This window comes from Ambystoma mexicanum, chromosome 3q, assembly GCF_040938575.1.
Source record: "Ambystoma mexicanum isolate Mex_15411 chromosome 3q, UKY_AmexF1_1, whole genome shotgun sequence".
In the NCBI taxonomy this organism is placed as follows: Eukaryota; Metazoa; Chordata; class Amphibia; order Caudata; family Ambystomatidae; genus Ambystoma; species Ambystoma mexicanum.
Genome location: NC_090926.1, coordinates 1,275,204,046 through 1,275,222,462, shown reverse-complemented (window position 1 = coordinate 1,275,222,462; position 18,417 = coordinate 1,275,204,046). Strand labels below are relative to the sequence as shown.

General features: G+C 44.9%; 1 protein-coding gene across 2 annotated transcripts in view; it reads left to right on the top strand.

Annotated features, from left to right (window-relative positions):
• Window positions 1-18,417, top strand: part of LOC138447868 (complement C3-like) — a 1,306,650-nt gene that overhangs the window by 104,841 nt on the left and 1,183,392 nt on the right. For both annotated transcript variants that reach the window (XM_069604330.1, XM_069604329.1), the window contains exons 3-4: window positions 9,373-9,535; window positions 9,669-9,739. In XM_069604330.1, the coding sequence (XP_069460431.1) occupies window positions 9,373-9,535; window positions 9,669-9,739 (234 nt within the window). The remainder of the gene's footprint in view (window positions 1-9,372; window positions 9,536-9,668; window positions 9,740-18,417) is intronic.

Below are 18,417 nucleotides of genomic sequence, written 5' to 3'. Positions count from 1 at the left end.
TCCATCAATACTTCCAGGTTCTTTACTATTGTTGATGGAGTTGGTGCTGTTCCAAGTTCCATCGGCCATGGGATGTAGTGATTGTTTTACCCGCTTTTGGATATGATCATTATTTCTGTTTTGCCCGGGTTGAGTTTGAGGCCGTTAGTGTTCATCCAGCCGTAGAGTTCATTTAGGCAGCCTTCTAGCCTTGTGTTTTCTTTCTGTGTATCTTGGACTTTGTAGACGATTTGTGTGTCATCAGTGTAGTTGTAGCATGTGCAGCCGTGTCTTTTAACGAGGTTGATTAGTGGAGCCATGTATATGTTGAAAAGCAATGGGGATAAAGAGGATCCTTGTTGTACTCCACAGGTGGATTCCCCTGGAGAGGATTTGAAAGGTTTGATCCATATGGTTTCTGTTCTGTTTCTAATGTTTCTAAAGAAGGATTTAATCCATCTTAAGGCTAGGTCAGTGATTCCTATTTCCTCCAATCTCCTGATGAGGATGTCATGGTTGACTGTGTCAAATGCTGAGAGATCCAGAAGTATTGGAGCTGAATTTTGTCTGAGTCTCCATCAGCCTTTAGATCGTCCCTAATTGAAAGCAGTGCTGTTTCCGTTCCTCTCATTGGTCTGAAGCCTACTTGTGTCTGATACAGTAGTAGGTGTTCTTCTATGAGTGCCTGTGTTATTCTATTCTATAGATGTATGTTTCTAGTCCTTTTGCTGTGTATGGGATATTGGAGATGGATCTGTAGTTGGAGAGGTCCTCCACATTGCCTGCTGTGTCCTTAAGGAGCGCCTTGATATATATCGATTTGAATGATCACGGTACTTTCCATGTTTAAAGTGATTGGTTGAAAAGGTTTCTAGTATTCCATGGGTGTTCCTTGTGTGAGGATTTGATTTGTGTATGTCTGGGGGACAGGGATCCATGGGGGAACCTGCTTTGTTGCTGTTGCTATTGGTTGGTGGTTTGTAATGGCTGCTCCCCACAATTCCTGTTGCACTTCCTGGAGGCAGAAAGTGAGTTCCAGAGCCTAAGACTAATCAAATATGTCTTTCCCTACCTTGTATGGTTGGACGAAGTACTTGAAGATACAGTGTCTATGCTTTCCGTGGATGCCACCACTCGAAACCACTCTGCCCACTATAAGTTTGTCTAAGTTTGTCCCTTTTCTCCAGCAGCTCCAGCTGGAGCATCTTCAGCATTACTAAATCCTTCTGTTTTGTTTTGCTAGAGCTGCTTCATCCTTCTGTCTCTCTCTCTCATCCCTCAGCTTCTGCTGTGTTATGTTCACCCTTCTTTCCTTTAGAAGGATTTTTCAAACCACTACTCTGTCCCCTGTTGTGACCACAAAGACTTTGTACACACCAAAAACACAATGCACTCTTACCTGTCTTCTAAAGCCTCAGAACTGTAGTATGTGGAAAACCTCCGACTCCTCTCAATGGTCCCTGATTAAGAAATTACCAAAGTCCAGTGGAAGGCATGGTAGTCACTCCTGGGGAAGAAAACCCGCTCTAGATGTAGGGACTGCGTTGGAGAGTTGAAATAAGTTGTAAAAATGGCAAGACTTTCTGATTCCAGATATCCTCCAGCTCCTGATGTAATCAACTATGGAAAGATACACTTCTGTGTGAAAACGGATATGGTGTAATCAAATAACACAGATTAACACAAATGCAATATCCCAAGCGAACTGGAGATAACAGAAGTTTATGCGCAAAGAATGACAGGGAGCATGAGTTGGTAAAAAGTTGTGGCGAGTGAGGGGTTGGGGGGCAACAAGCCCACACGTTGCTAAACCTTTGAGGCAGAGGCTCGAGACATTGTGAACCGTGGTGCGCTAGAGGCGATGAATCAATAATGATTTGAGGGCTGTAATGGGTGACGCAGCAAAGACGCTCGAAAACGGAGAACAGGAGCTGTAGCGCTGAGCGTGGATGCACTCGATAAGGCACCTGTAAGGTAAGAGATCAAAAGAACTGCTCCAATAAGGAGGGTGAAACAGAGCGGGCAGACTTCGTAACGCTCATACAGCGACCCTGGGATAGCGGCAGTGCAGGGGAACTAGTAAATGAAAGCAGGAAGGAGAGAGTAGAGACAGGAGAGATGGGAAATAGTAAACATTAAGATTTCTTGTAAGCAAGGGTTGTGAGCAATAAGGATATAAACCCACTAGGTGTGGGTCAAGGGAGAAGCAACGTACAGAGCAGGTAAGAAGGTTCCTTTTTGTAGAGAGTCTGAGCCACACTGATTCAATGCCAAACCTTGTTGTCGGTCATCTTGAAAACCACTAGAATACCTCATTAGACTTCCTTCAGAGGAGCATTTGGGCGCAATGTTGGAAAGGGAAAAAAGGGATCTTATTGCTTTGTGTTTCCATTTATGCCACAAGGACCATGTGGAAAAGTGATTCATGATATCCCCAGTGAGACTGCTGTTGGACTTTACTGAGGGTTTGGGACCTAACTGAAGCCTGAGATATGACTGAAGCCTGAGATATGACTGAAGCCTGAGATATGACTGAAGCCTGAGATATGACTGAAGGCTGAGATCGGCGGGGGATGTGGGATCTCAGGGAAACCACACTACCTGCCCTCTGAGAACAATGGGGAGAACAACTATCACTGGTGGTACCCCTCCATATCTACTCTGCCCAGTGAAGTGGGTACCTGAGCTGCTAGGGAAACCAAATCACTACTCACCCCCTGGGATTCCTGCACCCTCCTAGTTTGCTCAGAAGCCTGGAGGCTTTCAGCCGGTCCTAACCTTACTGCTGCTTGGGAACCACCTGTCCTGGCATAGCTTGTAAAGGGTGCAGGGTTCCACGTCCTGCACAGAGATTATGTGAACTTTCGTTGTAGCAGTTAGTGTTTCTAAAGTTAACTGCACCTGTTTTATTTTGGAAAAGTATGCTGTATGTACAGTCGGTATCAAACTCCACCATTCACCAATGTGACGAAATAACTGCTGCTCTGTAGGAGTAGACGGATGAGTAGCATACTCAGCCTCACACTACTACAAAATAGGTTCCCAATCATAAAAGTGAAAAAGGCCCAGTCAAGAGATATACACACTTCGCCTTTGGTAACACGGGTTGAGCAGTGCCCCAGATACGATTACTAAGTGGGAGTATTTTACTCCCAATTTCTTTAAATTGTAAAATTATTTTTTAAGGAGTAACAATGTAAGTCCCATTTTTTGTTGGGAGTATTTTAACTCCCCATTTTTCTTTTTTGGGAGTATTTGGCAATTTTTAGGGAGTAAAAGTAACCGATACAGCCCTTATCTGTAGGGCTGGGCAGAGAGCAGGCTATAGTCTTAACCAGGTGAAAATTCAACAGAACAAATCGAAACCCTCCACACCTTGGTGCACACAGGGACTCGACAGCAAGAACGCCACCTGGAAAAAATCCTACCAACTAGAAATGTTCATCAACCCTTTTAGCCCACTGATCAACATGCCAGACACACATCATCAAAGCCAAAGGAAACTACTACAAAACAACGGTCATGGAAGCATCCAACTATCCAACAAGAGGAGCGCACTCTTCAAAACTGTGGAGCAGTGCATCATCCCAATGCCAGACCTTGCAATACCACAATCAACTTACAAAAGCAACACCATCAGCAGACAAGATAGACATGATAAGACAGCAAACACACCACAGACTTCCCACCCATATCAGTACCCAACATATTAGATGGAGTCTGAATTCAGGACAATTACTCAAGGAGACCTGACCTACACTCTTGTAATGCTCAACACACCAATTACAAAGGCAACATTCTCTACTCCTCCATTATGTAGATCGCCAAAGGTGAAGCACTCACACCTTTTCTCATTGCCATCAATGCATCCCTCACAGAAGTTAAACAAGAGTATGGGAGCCCCTCTACTGAGAACTAGCATTGGTCAAATACCCTGTTCTATGGAATTTCTTCCACTCAGGAGGGTCTACAGCCACATTTTAGCTCTTTGCACCCTTTACAGAGGAGACATACCCATTTGCATATGAGTTGCCCTCCCACCCCCACTTGGGCAGTCCAGCACCGAAAATGCTAGGAAAGTCTCCTCTGAAAAAAGAGTACCAACAACAACCCCAGACCTCCTCCTCAGTGAGGGGAAGCTGAGAATCTCTAAAGCACAGAGAGAAAGCGGTCCACTTATGGATTACCCTAGGTTACTTAGGGTGACTTGGCCAGCATTCTCCCCTTTACACATCTACCCTTCCTCAGCAAAGAGATTGCGAAGACTGTCGCCATCCACTTACAGGAAAAAATCACCAAGCACAATTTCCAGCAGTATTACAAATCTGGTGTTGGATCACAATGCAGCAAACTCACACCATATCCAGGTTATCAGTGACAAGCTCTACATTATGGGCAAAGAGGCCCTGCTTAATCATCCTGACTGATCATTTTGATGCCTTTGATACCGTTGACCATCAAGCCCTCCTCAACATCCTCATCACATGCTTGGGCTTTGACAGAACATTAATGCAGCGGTTTGTCTCATACCTCCCCAAAAGAGACCAATAGGTCCAGATGGGCCCAAAAAGACCCCAGCACAGCCAAGTAACGTACAGAGTTTCACAAGGCTCCATCCCGTCTGTCTGGCTAGTGGTGAGGGCCGAAAGGCAGCCGCCTTATCTATCTTGCTTGCTGTGGGATTTCCCAGGTGGATTCTAACCTGAAGTCCTACAGGAAGAATGAGGTCATGTAGTGGTGCCTTGCAATCACACAGGTTTCACTCCATCTTTACCTCTCAGGCTCTCGTATTCCTCTCCCTGGTGTTTTTCCTCCCTTTCCCCTCCTTCTACTCTCCTCCTTTCTCTTCCTCCTAGTCTTCTCTTACTCTCCCGCTCTCTTTCCTCTTTTTGTCCCTCTGATGTTCTTACTTCTACTGCTACTCTCCCTGTTCTACTTTCCACTCCCTTATCTACTACTCTGTACTTCTCTCAATTACTCTCCACTACAGTACGCTCACCTACCACTACTCTCTAAACTTTCCTTACACTCCATCCCACTCTCACCTACAGCCAACCTCCCTGCACTCTCTCAGTCACCTTGTTTCAATCAGTGTCATGCCCATACTCTCTCACTTTCCTAACACTCACTCTAACACCCAAGTATAACCTTCTCTCGCAAACCAATCCCTTACCTTGTGATCCTCTTCCACGCTCTGCTTCACCATCCTTCCTCCTCTAGGTCTCTCAGTCCACCTTCTCCTCCTTGACTTTACCTGAACAACCCACACTGACCCATTCCTCCAGTCCCCTCTTATCCTCATCCTCCTCCACTCCCCTTCCATAGGCTCTCGCCCTCAGATAGTCCCCTTGCCAATCTCTGTCTTTCTCTCCCCCAGGCACGGGGTTACAGACATCATAAACCATTGTGTTCATTAAAGCAATGCCACTGTTTCAAAAGCGGGTCAGACGGTAACCTGCAATGGTGGCTCATTACAACCAAAGTCTGCTTTTTCAATGTTTGTATTACACGTGGGAGGATGGCTTTAGGTTCACTGCTATAATTTCACGCTGGTGGGCTCTATGCTTCTTCCTCTGCTGTAATGAATTCTGGTCTCAGTGGTCCTGAAAGGCATGAGAGAAAATAGTGGCCAGCATGTTGTATGGCAGGTATGGGATATGACTTTAGCCTGGCACAAAAAGAGGGGACAGAGACTGTGGCCCTCGCGATTCCCGTACGCTGCCTTTGGGGCAAGACTGTCTCTGGCAAACACTGTACTAAGCCTCCTGCTCCAGTTTGGGAGGTCCTGATTCTCCCTTTGACAGGGGCATGTCCCTGACCCGATCACACCAACAAAAGCACCCTCAAGAATGGTCAAGTGCAGAATTGACTGACCGACATGAAGCAGATTCACACCTCACATGTCACCCAGTCATGGGCGTAATTATAGGCGGGGAGAAGGGTACAAGTCCTCCCCAACTTTGGTGGCATACCTTTTTGTCCACCCCCCCATCTTTTGGTGGGAGGGCTGGGGGGCCGCCACATTCATTGATCATGTAATTGGGCAGAACAAGCCTGGCTAGGTGCCCAGCCAGGCTCATGCTGTCTCATTACATAATGCCGAACTGAGCTCAGCTGCATGTGTGTTTGTTGGAGGGCTGGGCTGTGGCCTGACCCTAGTGAAGGGTCACTTTTGGACAATCGTATTTGGGGTCTGGGAAGTATCCAGCATTGCAAGAGTGGGGGGTGAGGTGAGCCACAAAATGCAGTGCCTTTAATTGTCTCATTCACACACACAAACTACCCACCCCTGCCCCAATCTACTTTTTTAGTAACAGTAGTGGCAGATGGCATTTGTACACATTAGAAAATCTGCTGTATCATTTCAGATGCAGCAAACTCCTCTATTAGAGCTCTGTCCAGGCGATTTGGGGCATAATACCTGGAAACCTCCTAATTTGCACATGGATTGCACCAACAGCAGCAGTAACTTCACAAAAAAAGGACATTGCAAGGAGCATCACCAGTCCTTGATACACAGAGGCACCCTGGTAGTGACTTTAGAATAAGTTGCCATAAGTAAGCCAAGTGGCAAATAGGTTTGTGGTGCAAAATACCTAAAATGCACTATTGTTATATAAGGAGCAGCTCTATAGTCATTAGGCTTTTTATTATAATTGTATGATATATTAACATACGCTTCGAAGTGAATCAGAGTCACGTACAGAGCATCGGATAAGACACAATGGGCCTCATTACAATACCGGCAGTATAACAGGCACAGCTGCCGGCGGTATAATTCTTTTCTGGCACCAAGGTATGGGCAATTACTGGGTCATTAAGGCCCTGCTGTACCTTGTAATTGCAGATTCCTGGGTGCTGGAAAAAATGTGCCCCATTCCCATTCGAGCCCGATAGGGCTCAATGGGAATGGGGTAGCCGGATACACAGGCACCATTCAGAATGATGCCAGTGCATCCCACATGGTCTGCTCGCGGGTGCCAGACCCCAGCCAGGTCAGACCTGGCGGACGGCAAGGCACCCGCAAGCAGAACTCATAGTTTGCCAGTCCGGTAACCACGGTACCGGCAAGCTTACCAGTACCATAGGTACCGGACCGGCAAACTTGGAATGAGGCCCATTGTGATTAAATGAATTGCTCAGGATCACAAACTTTGGTTAAATGGTGAAACTGGGATGTGGACAATTTAAGCAACTGTGCACATCTTCCCAGGTTTAGTTGATATAGATATGTATTACGGTTTTGCTTTACATTTCATGTGATTAAATAATTACTTATAGCAGTGCCTTGGTAGAAAACCATACTACATAATAAGCTAGCCTTTCATAGTAAACTAATTGTACACTACATACATTGTTATAAACTATGCTGAGGAATGAGAGTATGGCTTTAGTTTTATTCTCCCCATCCTGCATGCAAAGTCACAACAGTATCATGCAGATTGACGGGAGCCTAACACATCCCCCTTGGGTTTTAAAGCTATAGTCATTATTTCATAAAGCATGCAACATTATGCACCCTTCTCACTTCTGATCACTCCCTCCCATATACATTTGTAATGGGTCAAATGTTCTGCTAATAGTCGCCCCCTCCCTCCCATCAGTGCCTAATGGCCCACAGTGTAATTCTCTGTTGACACAGAGAAACATGAGGACCCTCTGCTTTCCAGAGCTCCTTGGGACCCTGTCCTGGCAGTGGGACACCTCTACCATTCGGTGAGGGTAAGGTGTTCTGGTGCCAGGACAATTAGCGTGCTGAGCAGGAATTGCTTGGCACACACTGTCCTGCCAGTGGGACACACCTTTCCCATTGGGCACCCTCTTTAATGTGCCAAATGTGAGTGGCGTCCCACTGAAAAATGTCCCGGTCTGGCCTCCCACTGGATACGCTAGTGCTTGGAGTCATTTGAACACAGGAAAATATACCTTAATTTTAATGAGTCAGAATGCTGCAAGTAATTAATGAAATCAGAATAATTAACCTAATTTGCTGTTTCAAAATCTTGGAGGCATCCATTTTGTATTATGTCTATATGCTTGTTTGAGTCAGTGCCCTCCTGGCAATAATCAAACACCAGCTCCCTTCCGCCTGCTTGCAGGCCCTCTTTAGGTAGAGGAGGCACAGTTTTTTTTTACTGTTGTCAATAAAGTGAATTCTAAAGATCATCTGTGGTGTTATAAGTTTCAGAAGACTGGTGTGTCTTTAGAAAAGAATTTTAAAGATACGCCACCAGCCTTATGAAAGTTATAACAGAGCGTCAGCAATGGACTCTTGTGGTGTAGTAGTTTAGTGCTATACCTCAGAGCCACCTTCCGCCTGTCCTCCACCCTGCCCCTTTCTTTCAGTTGTCTTGTCCCCCCCCCCCAACATTTTCAGCAAAGTTACTCCACTGCACCCATTGCAAAACCTCAGCTTTACTATTGACTGACTTTCATTTACAAAGAAGATCCAAGCAGCATGGTACCAGCTTGGACTCCGCCGCAACGGCAAGCCCCAGATTTCAGAACAGCTGTTGAACCTGCCGTCAACTCCCACCTTGATGGAAACAATACCCTAATCACAGGAGTCCCTGAGGCCACCTTCACTCTTCTTAAAGCCGTGCATAATGGCATGCCTAATCACAGGATTAAGACATTTCAACCACATCTGCCCATTCTCAAAGAGATACAATGGCTACCCCTTCAAGTAGTTCAAGAGTGCCTGCACCATCAACAAAGCAATCACAAACAAAACACCACTTTACATGAGTCACAGGTCCAAATCCCAGCAAGGCCAACACAGCCTTTCATCCTTCCAAGGTTGATAAATGAATACCAACGTCAGTTGGGTGACATTGTATGCATATATGTTCTATGTAAAGCACTTAGGTGCACGTGCTATATAAATAACACATCATTATCATTACACAATTGAGAAACTCATGACCTCTAGATGCCAGCACACCACCAGAAGCCACAATATGGGAAACAAAGTACTGCAAGAGGGAAAGAAACAGGAAAAAGCACATTTACTGCTATGCATCGTGTTTCTGGAAAAGGCTATCAACACAGATACAACTGGGCCCCTCCATCCTACACGATCTACTCTTCTAAGAACATCTCACCAATTGCTTATCACTCTACACCAGCCGATGTGTCTCTTCTAGAGTTCCACCCTCCCCTATCCATCCCAGCTCCTCTGCTACCCCTGCAACCGATTTGCAAGCCCTGGGTGTGCCACCTTTGTAATGGACATTGCTTCTGCTTTATAAGTCCCATACATACATACATACATACATACATAGTGATAGATGCAGAAATATATTAATTTTACACTAAATATACTTAATTAAGAAGGTTTTTGTAATGACAGGATTACAGTGAACACTGATTGTGTATTTTTCTTATTTAAAGGTGCCCGTATCCCAGATGGAAAAGGATTCTAAAATTAATCAATATGTGTATGTTCAGGCCATTATCGAAGATATTAAACTGGAAAAGGAGGTGCTTGTATCCATCAGCAGTGGATACATCTTCATCCAGACAGACAAAACAATCTACACACCCGGAACCAAAGGTAAAAGGGTTCTTTTCTTTGTGCAGTGATATTCTAGCAATGAAAGAGCTTTACGCTTGTATCAGAAACATATATTTAAAACGTATCTTCTGTCAACTTAAATATTTCTGTGTAATCTTTTTCCTCCCAACAGTGCAGTATCGACTCTTCACTGCTGGACACAACTTGGAGCCAACCTACCAAGCAGTACAGGTGGAGCTAGTGGTAAGTTATCAATTTCCTGGCTAAGTGAATAGCCACAACTCTGCAACATTGTTCAAGGTCTCTGCTTGTCAGCATAAACAGTGTCACAAATGGCTCAAGAATCACTCTCTCTTCATTTCCACTCTGCCTGATTTTCATACCCTTCACCTCTCTGGGATTGGGTACCTTTCTCTAACCCCTCTAACCCTGTCTTTTCCACCCGAGGGCTGTGTGCAAAGTGAAAGGTCATAAGTAGTGGGGTAAGCCTCGCCCACTTTTTCCATGTGAGTTTGCTGCGTAATGAAGATGGGGGCCCAGGGAGGCAAATGCCCCCGTTCATGTTCCAAAACTCGGTTCCAACCGGTCCCACGTTAAGTCATTTCGGGGAGGGTGGGTATGGCTCACCTTTATGTCCCATGTGGCTTAGAGGGCCTCTGGCTTATTGTGTGTGCTTAACAGGGTTACTCAGCAGCTCTGTGCGTTCCCTGGGACTGCTGTGTACAGGGGCGGCATTGCGGTGTATTTCTCTCTCTCTCTCTCTGCCTCGTTGTGCCTCATTCTCCAACTGTGGTCTGGGGATGCAGTGCTCTCTCTCTCTGGCAGATCTCTGAAACATTCTGGCGACAATTCGGGTCTTCCTCTGTTTTTCCGCTTTCAGGATTTGTTTTACCTTCTGGGTCTGATGTTGAAGTTCTGAAAGCAACAGAAAGACAGTAGCAAGTATCTGACACTGGAGGTAAGGCTTGAGATAACAGTGGTCTGCACAGAAACAAACTGGCACAAGGCGTCATTGAAGCCTTCTCCGTTAAAACCGTCATCAGGCTGAGAACTGCTCCAAATGTTTTCCTAAGCCGTTCAACTTCAGTGGAAATGGGGTCTTAGCCCTGTTTGACAAAAGAATAGCATTGGCCGTGTCACCCACTTCCACCCTTTCCTTTGTCTCCTCTTTGTCAGTACTAATCAAAACCTCCTCTGGATAATGGCCATTGCTATTAGTAGTCTTCTCAGGAGTATGAGGGTCATTGCTGCTGGAGGGTAAATCAGCGTTTCCATGTACACATATGACTGGGATCAGGGAGTAAGTATGGAGCACCTCGTTTGTTATCAGATCAGCCTGGATAACCATCTTTCTGCTTCCAGAGTCTAGGCTTTGTGGGACGACTGAGGACAAGTACTGGGTGGTGACATTTCTGGTCAGTCTCTCGGCCAAGTCTACCCTTCCGTTCTCTCCTACTACTGGAACATATCTGTGAGGTATTCAGGGTCCAGGTCTTTTTCAGATAATTTGATGTGCTCCTTGGGACTCCAGTCCAGATTGCTTCCCACGTGAAGGAGCCTAATCTCCATTGGTTACTCCTTTGATTTCTCCGGACAGAATCATGGTAGGGATCCTGGTTTCTCACAGGCATAGCATTTTATGACATCCAGATGAGAGAGAGGTCTGGGTTTCAGCCAGTCTGTGGGGGTTACTGTCCTGGTTTTATCTCAGGCTGGTAGGTCTGGGGTTCTGAAGGGTTGGACTCTGCTCTCTTCTGTGCACTGTTGATCATATATCACTCAGGTACTTAGATACCCCACTACCGTCTCATGCGTACATATCCCTTTGTTGTCAATTGGATCTTAGGATAGCTGTTTCAGCGTTGGTTTGTGAAGCTGCAATAAGACCTTCTGCAAATATGAGGGCAAGGAGTCTATCATTACAAATCAGGCGGTCCGGAAATAACGGTGGCGGTAAACCCGCCGTCACTGTTGTTTCTGGACCACCTGATCCCGACTCCTGCAGGTGGGAGGTGATGTTCCCGCCAGGTTTGACATGGCGGGTTTAACACCGCCCGCCTGCAGGCGGACGAGGAAACACAGGCAGCATTACAATATGCTGCCGGTGTTTCCATGATCCCCATTCCCATTGAGTCCCATAGGACTCAATGGGAATGGGGATTAACACCATTCCGCCTCCGTGATTCCCGGAAAACCGGGGTTGTAATGCCCCGGTAATTACGGGAATCATGGAGGCGGAATGGTAATACGAGTCCGGCAGTAACCAGGCGGTTTTATCGCCTCGGTTACCGCCGGACTCGTAATGAGGCCCTATGACTTGTTCCAAACCAGCATCTCTTTTACTTGCTCTTAAGTTTTGTCTACCAGCTACTTGTTGACCAATGGCGCAACATAGCTAGCCCCACAATCCTGATGCCAACCTGCCGTTCAGCAGTTCTTTCGAGGTTTGCAAAAATAAAAAACAGCTGTCTCTTTCCCATTCCCAGTTTTTGTAACATGGCAGGAGGCAAAGCAGAATGTTCTTGTTGTTCCCTGGAAATTCCTTGCAGGGCCAATAAAGTTTCTTGATGCTATCAACTGATGACTAGTTGGTTATCCACCAGTGCCCACACAAAGGGCAATCTTGTCTGGTCGGGGTCTTGGGGTTTTGGTTGCCAACAGTTACAGGGCGACTGGGACTGGTAGTGAAGAAGTGGAACTTCTTCCTCATCTGAGCTGATAGGGTTCCTACACTGTCTGAATACCTTACCCCAGGGAAGATGTGGTAGCCCACTTGCTATAGCTTACGTTCTCCTCCACTGACTGGTCTTCTCTCGAGCTTCTCATATCGTGTCTAATAAGCGTCTGCTGGGCCCTCCAACCAGGACAATGATTTCTTCAGTTAATGGGATCTGTACAGGGTGGTTGTCTGACTCTGTTTTGAGGAGTACTCTGCTTCTTTGGGTACCGGATCCAGGTTTAGGAATGCCAACTCTATTTCCATCCACCAAGCTACTATACGGGTGGTTACCCAAGAGTCTAATGTTTCAGATGTCGTAACAGATGGCTCAAGAATCACTCCCAGTTTCAGATGTAGTTCAAGGGCGTTTATACGGCAACCTCAACCCCCTCAAATTGGTAGATCTGTACAATATTCTTAAATCACCATTAGATACAGAAGCTCCTCTTAAACCTAGGAAAGCCAAACCCATCGCACACCTCAACAAGTGGTTCACCCCCGAACTAAAAAGCCTTAGAAACACCAAAAAGATCAGTGGAATTCACCTACCGTAAATCACCTTCCATCACCAACAAAACCGCATTTACGTCAGCCTCCGTTATCTATAAAGCGGCTATCCTTCCTGCAAAAAAAGAAGCTTATAACTCCAGAATCCACAATGCCGAATCCAGTTCTAAGGAACTTTTCAGCACCGCCCTCACAAGACCGCATAAAAGACGCAGAGTGGTGGACTAAAATCCAGAAATCACTCTACTCCAAAACAAGATTGAAGCTAAAAAGACAACTCTCACCAGCAGTTCCCAGCCCGCTTCCGACCCAGCAAAAAGTCCACAATCTTGCAAACCCTTCACTTTCTCACAAGTAACATCAAAGGAAGTTGAAGAAAACATAAAAAGTCTAAAAACCTCCCACTGCCAAGGGTATATCTGCCCAGCTACCATCATTAAAGTGGGAGCGAAAAAACCTAGCCCCCTTCTTCGCCACTCTGATAAATTCTTCCTTTTCTTCCAATTAGGTACTCAACAATCTCAAGGAAGCCTTGGATATGCCTCTCTTAAAAAAAACAACCTTGTTCCTAATGTCCCTACTAACTATAGGCCCATCACCACCGTCCCGTTCCTTTTAAAAATCCTGGATCGGGTGGCTTACCTGCAAATACAGAAGCATCTAGAGGAGAATTAATTAATTAATTTATTTATTTTTTACATTTGTAGAGCGCACTGCAGCCCAAAGGCATTGAGGCGCTTGTTGCAAGAAGGTGTACGTAGGCAGGATTAACTCCTTGGTCTTAGACAATCGGGCTTCAGACCCAGACATGGAACTGAGACAGCCCTTCTAGACCTCAAGATCCAAATGGATGAGGCGAAGGACAAAGGTAAATTAGCGATCCTCCTACCCCTCAATTTATCTGCAGCGTTTGACCTTGTCAACCACCAAATTCTCACCAACCACCTCAATACAGCTGCAGCATTTCCCACTAATGCTTCTGACTGGGTTAAATCCTTCCTCTCTAATTGGACCACCAGAGTCTTCTCCCCCTCAGCTTCAGCAGACCCCACACTCATACTCTGTGGTGTCCCTCAGGGATCCTGTGTGTCACCCCCACTATACAATATATTTACAAAGCTACTATTCGACCGGCTGGACAACTTGGGTGTCATCTACACCAACTATGCAGATGGCACTCAAGTCCTCATCCCCCTCACAGGTTGTTACGACCCTGATTCAAAACTACTGAACGATATTTATCTTGAAATCCAAGCTTGGATGGCCACCAACAGTCTATGCCTCAATGACGACAAGACTGAGTCAATCATCGTAGGTACTTGACACCAGGTATTCATCGTTCGTCATTGACGGTAACATAATCAATGTTTCTAAAGAGATAAAAACATTGGGTGTCTACCTTGACTCTACACTTTCCCTCAAAAAACAAGACAGCAGGGTGGCATCCTCCATGGCCTATACTAACAAACTGATCTACAGCTGTAAATCGTACTTATCTACAAGCAGCTGCCTAACGTTAGCTAGAGCACTTGCACTGTCTAAACTCAACTACTGCAACACACTTTTCCTTGGTTCCTCTGAACACAATCTAAACAGACTCCAGGTACTCCAGAATAATTCCCTGAGAGCAGCACTTAGTCTTCCCAGATCCTGCGTATATCTACTCACACACACTACGCCAACTGGTTGCCCATCCGTGACAGAATCACACTATGCACCTTGGCTATCACGCACAAATGTCTCACAAAGTCAGCCCGGAAATATCTGTCCAACAACATTTGTAAACACCAACCAGCTCGCACCACCAGATAATTACACTCCCACAACCTTGTGGTACCAAGATTCAACCTAAAAACAGCCAGAGGAGCCAGCTTCCCAGTCCAAGCTGCTAAACGATGGAACTCTATCTCCATCCCTCTCAGACAAGAACCCTCCTTCCTCTCCTTCAAAGCCAAAATAAAAAACTGGCTGTGCAAAGAGCCTCCCCACTAAGATGTCACCATTATGTTGATCCAACCTCTTCCTATTTATGCATTTGTTCACTGTCTCCGGGTCCCTTATACTATTATACATTATCTCTTGCTGTATTGTACATTATGTCCTGTTGTCTGACCCATCTGTAATGAGGGTCCCACTCGGTGTCTCCAAACTTGATTGTAATGTAATGTGCTTTTCTTCACCACGTCTGTAACCACTAAGTTTCTCAAGTGCCCAGTTACCTCAGGGTTTGGGGCGCGATATAAATAATAAACAAATACAAATTGAAGGTTTTGTGGGACCTATTACCGTGCCTCTCTATAGTGTCGAACTTCCACGTGACGTCTTGTTAGAAGGTACAGAAGGTTGACCCCAAATGTCTAGTTCAATCTCCTGCTAGCAGTGCGTTCCTGAAGACTGAATGGCTAATTTCACTTAACTCCGCCACGGGCTCCAACCTTGCCTCTGCTCTCTTCGACTCAACTCTGCTTCAATTCTTCTGTCCTTTCGACGTTTCACTCCTCCTAGGTGTTGCCTCCAGCCTTTGATGTTATTCCTCCTTCCCCAACTACCGCTCCTTCCACTCAACTACTAATCTCTACTCAACATTATTACTCCCTACCTCAATTCTTCTGTCCTTTCGACGTTTCACTCCTCCTGGGTCTTGCCACCACCCTTTGATGTTATTCCTCCTTCCCCAACTACCGCTGCTCCCACTCAACTACTAATCTATACTCCACACTATTACTCCCTACTCCACACTACTGCCTCCTCCCCACTACTAGTCCCACCTTGTCACAACTATACCCTTCTCCACAATACTACTCCCTCATCCACACTACTACTCCCTCCTCCACTCAGTAGCATCCACTTCACAAACAAGCAGACATAGATGCATCTATGGATGCCAATATATCTGTCCCTGTTCCTCAGATAAATCATGGGACGAGTAATAATGTTCGGCAGATTTGCTGCACTCTTATTAATACACGGTCACCTTTGAAGCACGCCATACAATTTGCTGACTACATTCTAGAGAACAACGTTGATATTTTATTTGTGACAGAGACCTGGTTGCATGATGATGCAGGCCCTCTTTTAGCCTAAGCAACTCCATCAGGTTATTGGATAATTACGAAGGATAGGCCTGATGGAAAAGGAGGGGAGTAGCAGATATATTCTCAGATTCTTTGAACCTACGTGAGACTGAAATAGAAAGTCAGATGGATGCAAATTACTGCCTTTAAAAATGTCATCTGACCACTGCACCACCTATAATCTTCTAATATTATATCGCTGCACAATGTGATGCCGTTTGTTGAGTCACAGAGTACGACAACACTCCTTACATTATTGAAATCCACCTCCAATGCTGTACTGGTTGGTGACTTAAATTACTGGCTTGGCAATTCTTCTGATACATCTGCCACAGCGCTGGTCCAATCCCTTGACACATGTGGATGTATGTTCGCCCCCCTTGGTCTTACTCACAGGGAGAGCAATACCTTGAACTGGATTGGAGCACATAATGTTTACATCTCCACACCAGTTATTACACCCTGCACTTGGTATGATCATTCGTCTCTTTTGTACTTTCTGTAAAGAATACTAAGGTAAGACCTCAATTGATCAAAAGGTGTGTCACTATGCGTAATGTTCGTAACCTTAAAAAACTTCTATGATACCACTCATCTTCACTCCACCTCTAGAGCTAGCTAAGTTGTCTACACCTCAGCAGCTTGCTGATCCGTATCACCTTTTACTACAGTCAACAGAAAAACACTCTTGCACCTGAAAGGCCTTGCATGGTTAGGTTACCATCTCCACGTCTAAGAACCGGTGGTTTACTGAACATCTTAAAACACTCAAGGAAGCGAGTAGAAAAGCATGTGGGCTCTGCTAAATATCACCTATTACGAGTAATAAGGAACTCTATCTGTCATCAGCCAATGATTATAAAGAAACTATTATGAACTTCATTGAATCTTGAATACCTGTAGTATCAATACAAAAGAACTCGGGAGTGGTGTAATATTATCCAGGGCAGACATATGGGTAAAATCCTAAAGTTGAAATCTGATATTGTGGTTAAGAAGTCTGCTCTGTCATGTACTTTAGCGATTCAATCATCTTATAATGTCTTTAGCTGGCCTTTTCTTTCTCCTCAGTGACCAAGGAGGAAATAGCTGAGACACTAGCAACCCGTAAACCTACTACATGTAAAGTCGACAGCTGTCCTTCAGTACTTATCATTGATTGTGCCTTTGATCCCATCCCACTGTTGACTAAGTGTATCAACTCTTCGTTCACCTCTGGGATTGTCCTGTGTTCGATCAAAGAGGCTCGGATAACGCCCTTGCTGAAGAAGTAATCTCTTTATCCATCAGTCGTAATAGGCAAGTAATCTCTTCATCCATCAGTACCCACAGATTACATGCCTAATACGAATGTGCCGTTTCTGCTTACAATCCTCGATACAGTAGCCTATCTGCAGCTACTGAAAGATCTTGAGAAATGTGCCTTGTTGGGTATAAGGCAGTCCGGCTTTAGATATGTACATGGTACTGAAACCGTTATGTTAGACTTCAAATCCAGTCTACTTAAATTCATGTATAATGGTGGAGTTGCTCTCCCACCCCCCGGATCTCTCTGCCGCTTTAGATCTGGTAAATCATGATTTCTTGGTTGAGAGGCTCCATAAAAGTGCTTACTTCTCTCCTGAAGTGGCAGCTTGGCGTGCCTCATTTCTGTCAGGTTGACTAGCCAGGGTCTTCAGCGATGAGAGCACTGCTAACCCGGTTGGGAAAAAGTATGGGGTTCCCTAGGGCCGTTCACCCACCTTATAAAATCTCATCACCAAACCGTTGTTCGTCCTCCTGGATGAAAGGACATTATGTATACAAACTTTGCTGATGACACAGAAGCCATTCTTTATATTTCAGATGACTATGCTGTACATGTAGAGCTGATTAATCAAACATATACACTCATCCAAGGCTGCAAGGCGCATATTTCCCTGGCGCTGAATGAGACAAAGACGGAACTGTTTATAGTGTGGACTCCTTCTCGTTTGAAAAAACTGGGCCTTGATTATAATAAGTTTGATATTGCTGGTACATGCATTAGGGTATCTAATAACGTTAAAACTTTGGGGGTATACCTAAATGCGCATTTGACAGTGAGGCCTTACATCAGTAGCACTGTCTCCAGCTGTTCATATTATCTCAGATTGTTTGGACTGATTTGTCCTGTTCTCTTTAAATAGAGCAGTGCCATGATTGCCCAGGCAATTATTGGCTCGATATTGGTTTACTTAATTTATTAATTTATTAATAATGTGATACAGTTTATGTATAAACTTTTCACATATTTATAAAAAAAGAACCATAACTTTTAGCAAATTTGACAAAGACATAACGCACAAATTAGTTATCACATATTTCTCAAAGATAAAATCGAGTATTTAGTGGGTATGTCATTGACGATAAAATACTAGTTCACTTCGTGAAGTTACTCAGCAGCTTGATAGGACAGTGATAGTAATAAATAATGAACAATGTTAACGAGGAAAAGTAAAAATCTAAAGGATGATGTAACACAAATAAAGCTAGATAAATGAAGAATAATGTTAATGAGATTCAAGAGAAGAGAGCAAGTAAAAATAAGAAATGTCACTATGAGCAAATACAATTGTCTTAGATAGAAATGCCCAACAATG